Source organism: Lepidochelys kempii, chromosome 2, assembly GCF_965140285.1.
Source record: "Lepidochelys kempii isolate rLepKem1 chromosome 2, rLepKem1.hap1, whole genome shotgun sequence".
Classification (NCBI taxonomy): domain Eukaryota; kingdom Metazoa; phylum Chordata; order Testudines; family Cheloniidae; genus Lepidochelys; species Lepidochelys kempii.
This window is the reverse complement of record NC_136381.1, coordinates 224,067,995-224,074,915: the sequence shown is the minus strand read 5'-3', so window position 1 is coordinate 224,074,915 and position 6,921 is coordinate 224,067,995. Positions and strand designations below refer to the sequence as shown.

Below are 6,921 nucleotides of genomic sequence, written 5' to 3'. Positions count from 1 at the left end.
CCCCTGATATGGATTGAGGACCTGTCCTGCTTAGTTAAAAGTATTGCTTTATTGCTTATAGCAGTGTCCATTCCTGGGGTTACCTCCTTCCTCCCCAAGGGCGGCGGCGGGGGGCGGGGGAGGTTGATGTTTGCCAGGGAAAAAAAGGGTTTGTCCCTCGCATCTGGATTAAGATCTAGAATCCACTCAACTAACTCCAGATGGCCCCCTACCTGGCAAGTGTTATCATGGACAGGATTTGTGGAGGTTAGGCAGGAACCCTTGGGACCATGTCAAGTCTGGATCCCTCAGGCTGCCCATCCAATCCCAATGATGCTGACATATCCTATGGTGACCCACTGACTGCCCTGGTTTATGGGGGATGGTCAGAGCAGCTTCTTGGCTTTCCAGGAGGGGCTAGAATCTGCATTTCAAACGTATTGCCCCCCGAAGCAACAGAAAGCCAGGGTCCTGCTCAGCCAGCTGTGGGGAGCTGCCTAGAGGAAGTAAGAATAGGACATAGCCGGATGACCAGAAAGACACTGTTGAAAATATCTTTAGGCAGCTAGGGGAAGTTTTTTTGGCTTCTGACTTCCCCCCCATTCCCTATGAACAGATGAAGCAATTTTATTCTCAGACTCAGAAACCCACAAAATGCTAAGTGAGTTTGCCTTGAACAACAACCCACCAGTCCATCAAAGGGATGAATCCCTACCCGGCCTAGATCCTGGAAGAGCAGTTGACTGGGTGATTGGCAGAAGGGGCCTATGTTCTGCAGTCACTGTGCACCTTGCTGGCCCAATGCCCAGACATGGGCTTTAGAAATTTTAGGGAGAAGGTTGCTCAGGTGGTTGACTCACAAAAGTCTGATGGGGGCCAGGGCTTGCCTGCCACCAGATATAAATAAATTATATTAAAAATTGTGAAGGCTGTAGTGATAGAGTACCAAATGAAGGGTATGCTCATTAAAATGGCAAATGTCTCAGTAACAGAACTGCAGAAATTTGTCACCATTACCTAAGTTTTCCATAATATCAGTTTACACAATTATATACAATTACAATCTGCTTTTGATTCTGTCACACTGGTTTACCCATGATTAATTTGTTTTCCTTGTTTTTAAAATGACAAATATTTCAAGGGTACATGAACCTTTCAGAATTTGAAACAGTTCAGACCTTCCATGTATAGTGTAGTCACTGAGGTGTAATGGCTATGCAAAAGTTGTGGATTTAATGACCCTTTGTCAAGGATTTTAATAATCAAAAGACATTTGTAAAATACAATATTGGTCTAATTGCATCTAAATCCACTGTGTAGCCTTAATCTGGAGCAGAATCATTTTATGATTACTGAACACTTTGCAGGTGAGCCTGCACAGAAATATAGGGAAGGCTCAGGTGAGAGAGCTTACCCCATTGTGCCCCCTTTTAGGGGGCATGGCTAACACTGCAGCCTGTACACATGATGCTGGCATCAATTTGCAAGTCACTCCAAAAGGGGGTGGGGGATGACTTCTTCCTCCTTTCTAATTAGCCAACAAAGCTGGCCAGCCACAGAGGGGAACAAACAATACTGTTTCAAACCGTCCCCCCTTCATCCATGTTGGAGCTCTGGGAGACATTGTGCAAATGCTCCCTCCTTCTAGTACCCCAGCTGGGGTAGTTCTGCACCATCACCAATGCAACTATCAGAATATGATGACACACTTTCCTCTGAACAGAAAGCTTTTATTGTACATATATACTTAGTCCTGCCATGAGTGCAGGGGACTGGGCTAGATGACTTCTTGAGGTCCCTTCCAGTCCTATGATTTAGCTTACATCATATGGTCACTTCCTGTTTATAAAGCACTAGCTGAATCCTGGACTAATGACCTCTGAGGCCAAGTTAATAGGAACTATTTTTCTAGTTAAATCTGCACTCCCTCCTCCTCCATCTCCCCTCCCCAGCTACAGCCACCCACCCTCTACTTCATCTTGCTCCTCAGGAACCCATAAATATTAATCCCTGTTTTACTAAACACAATCTCTCTTAGTTCTCCCTGATCTCCTCCATGATCTCCCTTCCCGATATACTTCATCTCACGTTCACACAACAACTCCTCTGGCCTCTCTCCACCTCCTCTCACCCTCTCCTAAAAGCTAAATGGGAAGCAGGCCTGGGGAACTACCTAACTGCTGTGCCAGACTGAAGGCACAGTCTCTAAACTGTGCTTAACACATATGAAAGGGAGCTGATGGGGAGCCTCATATAAGTGCTCCTCCGTCATCTGTTAGAGCAGAGGAGGAGGGAGTGGCATAGAGGTGAGAGAAAGGGGAAGGAAGAAGAGTCAAGAAATTAGGAAAAAAGTATAAAAAGGACTAGAGAGGGGGATATTGAAAGAGGAGATGGGGAGGGGCAGCTAAAAATTAATTTTAAAAAATTGCTTATTGGAGAGGGTGGGCATATAAACCTTCGTCGGGGTCATGGGGACCAGGGGGTCCATGCCTAGCTATGAGGAGTTGGTTAGGGTGAGAGGATGGGCAGTGGGTGTGTAGTGGAGGCAGCCATGTAGGTAGATGGATGGTTAGTTCCAATAGCAGTATCCATTCAGAATGCAGACTGACCTTACATTCATTGAATCACTGTTCAGCATCCTCGTACTCTGACTGGCTAAGATTAATTCCAGTTCAGCACAATTATTTATAAAATTTGAGTCTTAAGTGAAGTCCAGAGAAGAAGTTTAATCAGTGTCAGAGGTAGTTTATAGCATAGACATCAACACTATTCTTACTGCATATTTAGAATGCATAGACACTCACTCATAGTCACTCAGTCCTCACTCTTTCCTCTCTGTATCACCAAGAAACACTGATCTTAAGGCATACCATATTTCTGAGAGATTTCTTCTGCCAGTAGTTTTATTATTCTTGTTTTTTAATCAGTTGGACACCCATTCCTTGTCCTCTGTGTACAACCGTAATAGTGTAGACTTGTATTAGATTTCAGAACATTTCTACTGGTTACCATTTGTCAGGTGTCAGAAGAACATAAGAATGGTCATACTGGGTCAGACCAAGGGTCCATCCAGCCCAGTATCCTGTCTGCCGACAGCGGCCAATGCCAGGTCCCCAAGAGGGAGTGAACCTAACAGGTAATGATCAAGTGATCCCTCTCCTGCCATCCATCTCCACCCTCTGACGAACAGAGGGTAGGGACACCATTCCTTACCCATCCTGGCTAATAGCCATTAATGGACTTAACATCTATTAATTTATCCAGTTCCCTTTTAAACCCTATTATAGTCCTAGCCTTCACAACCTCCTCAGGCAAGGAGTTCCACAGGTTGACTGAATGCTGAGTGAAGAAGAACTTCCTTTTATTTGTTTTAAACTTGCTGCCCATTAATTTAATTTGGTGGTCCCTAGTTCTTATATTATGGGAACAATAACTTTTCCTTATTCACTTTCTCCACATCACTTATGATTTTATATACCTCTGTCATATCCCCCCTTAGTCTCCTCTTTTCCAAGATGAAAAGTCCTAGTCTCTTTAATCTCTTCTCATATGGGACCCACTCCAAACCCCTAATCATTTTAGTTGCCCTTTTCCGAATCTTTTCTAATGCTAAAGTATATCTTTTTTGAGATGAGGGGACCACATTTGTATGCAGTATTCAAGATGTGGGCGTACCAGGGATTTATATAAGGGCAATAAGATATTCTCTGTCTTATTCTCTATCCCTTTTTTAATAATTCCTAACATGCTGTTTGCTTTTTTGACTGCCGCTGCACACTGCATGGACATCTTCAGAGAACTATCCGTGATGACTCCAAGATCTTTCTCCTGATTAGTTGTAGCTAAATTAGCCCCAATCATATTGTATGTATAGTTGGGGTTATTTTTTCCAGTGTGCATTACTTTATTATATTTATCCACATTAAATTTCATTTGCCATTTTGTTGCCCAGTCACTTAGTTTTGTGAGATCTTTCTGAAGCTTTTCACAGTCTGCTTTGGTCTTAACTATCTTGAGCAGTTTAGTATCATCTGCAAACTTTGCCACCTCACTATTTACGCCTTTCTCCAGATCATTTATGAATAAGTTGAACAGGATTGGTCCTAGGACTGACCCTTGGGGAACACCAGTAGTTACGCCTCTCCATTCTGAAAATTTACCATTTATTCCTACCCTTTGTTCCCTGTCTTTTAACCAGTTTTCAATCCATTAAAGGATCTTCCCTCTTATCCCATGACAACTTAATTTACATAAGAGCCTTTGGTGAGGGACCTTGTCAAAGGCTTTCTGGAAATCTATGTACACTATGTCCACTGGATCCCCCTTGTCCACATGTACGTTGACCCCTCAAAGAACTCTAATAGATTTGTAAGATGATCTTCCTTTACAGAAACCATGTTGACTTTTGCCCAACAATTTATGTTCTTCTATGTGTCTGACAATTTTATTCTTTACTATTGTTTCAACTAATTTGCCTGGTACGGACGTTAGACTTACTGGTTTGTAATTGCTGGGATCACCTCTAGAGCCCTTTTTAAATATTGGCATTACATTAGCTATCTTCCAGTCATTGGGTACAGTGGCTGATTTAAAGGACAGGTTACAAACCATACTTAATAGTTTCGCAATTTCACAGTTGAGTTCTTTCAGAACTCTTGGGTGAATGCCACCTGGTCCTGGTGACTCGTTACTGTTAAGTTTCTTAATTAATTCCAAAACCTCCTCTAGTGACACTTCAATCTGTGACAGTTCCTCAGATTTGTCACCTATAAAAGACTGCTCAGGTTTGGGAATCTCCCTAACAGCCTCGGCTGTGAAGACCGAAGCAAAGAATTCATTCAGTTTCTCTGCGATGACTTTATCGTCTTTAAGTGCTCCTTTTGTATCTCGATCGTCCAGGGGTCCCACTGGTTGTTTAGCAGGCGTCCTGCTTCTGATGTACTTAAAAAACATTTCATTATTACCTTTTGAGTTTTTGGCTACCTATTCTTCAAACTCCTTTTTGGCTTTTCTTATTACATTTAATTTGGCAGTGTTTATGCTCCTTTCTATTTACCCTTCTAGGATTTGACTTCCACTTTTTAAAAGATGCCTTTTTATCTCGCACTGCTTCTTTTACTTAGTTGTTAAGCCACGGTGGCTCTTTTTTTTTTTTCTTTTACTGTGTTTTTTAATTTGGGGTATACATTTAAGTTGAGCCTCTATTATGGTGTCAGAAGCAATTCATTTTTCTTTTACTTACGATTAGAAGCATAATCAGTAAGAAGCAACTGTGAGTTGTTTTTTCCATTGTGGATTCTTTCTTCAGTGACACGTTTCTGCTGACCCTTCTGGGAATTGAACAACAACAACAAAAAACAGATTAGACCTTATTTATCCATGGCCAGTTGTGACAATTTTCCTGCCCATTTGGTATCCCGTTAAAAGTTTTGCATGTGTTTTTGTGTATGTTTATGATTGCACTGAATACACTGAGGAGGATTGTATGTTTTCACGTCTGTCTCTCTGAATGTTTCTTTTCCATCTGGAGAGAAATTCATTTTTATCCTTTGCACTTTTAAAACCTTAGTTTTTATAAAAATGATGTGATTAAAAGCACATTGCAGTTTGGAGGAAAAAAGCTGAGCCAACATCAGAACATCCCATTTTGACATTTTTGGAATGAAACATTTCAATTTTTTGTTTTGAAATTATTTTTATTTTAGAACTTTTAAATTGTTTATATTACAATAGAAGACAAAAAAAGTTGAAATGAAAATGGTTTTGATTTTGTCAAAATGAAATGTTTTGATTGGAAACAAATTCCCCTCCCCAAACTTTTCTTTGAGAAGAATTTTGAAATGTTCAGGTTTCATTCAAATTCAAAACAAAAACCAAATTTTGAAATCTCGTAATTCCTCATGAAACAGAATATCAGTCCTCAACACAACACTTTCCTGGAGATAGTTTTTAAAAAGGCCTTAGTGTCCCAGAGAGGAACATTATCAGAAGCAGCATGTGGCCAGCTCAATCTTCCCCCTTAATTCCTCAAAGCCAGTTGGGTCCTTTGGGTGCCTGCACAATACCATTGTTCAATAAAGAATAACAATGCTTAATAATAAAGTAATAATAATATCAATGACAAGTTTCTTTCAAATGCTGCTGGCAACTTTATTTATTCAAGTCTTTCTGCAGTACCATAGATAACCTTCAGACATTGTTGGAAAGTGACCGGCATTCACACCTGTATTTTTCTGATATCTTAGAATCAGAGACTGAGATGTGTTCTGCTGAAGTCTTGGGACATGATCCTGCAAGACTCCACATATTTGAAACTTCCATAGACAGCAGTGGGAGTTCTGAGGGCAAAAGACAGAATTTGGCCCTTTATCAATTTTACAGCTAGTGAGCACATACAACCACTCACATGCAACAGTGCATCAGCATCAACATTGTAACTAAATCACTCATTTCCAAGCAGTCTGGCATGAAATATATTATCCTTTGGGATGAAGGAATACAAAGGGGATACTTTCTAATCTAAGGAAGAAGGAGCACAGGCTTTCTAGCAGGCTGCAGGGAGCAACTGCCACTTCTATTGCCCTTGTGTAGCAATCAGAGACATTAATATAAGTAACCCATATGATTTTAAAAGTTTTTAAAACACATAAGGCCTGATTCTTCCTTGCCTTGCCTCTTGTGTTGTGATTTACATCTATACAAAGTAAATGGAAAGTGGGTATAAATTGCTACCATCAGAATGTGAATATTTTATCCCTACTTTGTTCAGGTGTGAATGACAACACACGGTAAAAAGCAATGGAAAACTTCGCCCAAAGACAGCAGATTTGTATCTGATAAGATGTAGTCCCTGTTTGAACCTGGGCAGTGTAGAGGGGAAATCTCAATATTGATGGAAAAATGGTCATCGATAAAATTATCGTAATTTATTTTGATAGAGTT

General features: G+C 40.7%; 1 protein-coding gene across 1 annotated transcript in view; it reads right to left on the bottom strand.

The window, feature by feature from the left end:
* The window catches only part of CALCR (calcitonin receptor), a 229,916-nt gene that overhangs the window by 85,273 nt on the left and 137,722 nt on the right, over window positions 1-6,921 (bottom strand). Inside the window, exon 2 of the mRNA XM_078851337.1 lies at window positions 5,222-5,309. Within this exon, the coding sequence (XP_078707463.1) occupies window positions 5,222-5,309 (88 nt within the window). The remainder of the gene's footprint in view (window positions 1-5,221; window positions 5,310-6,921) is intronic.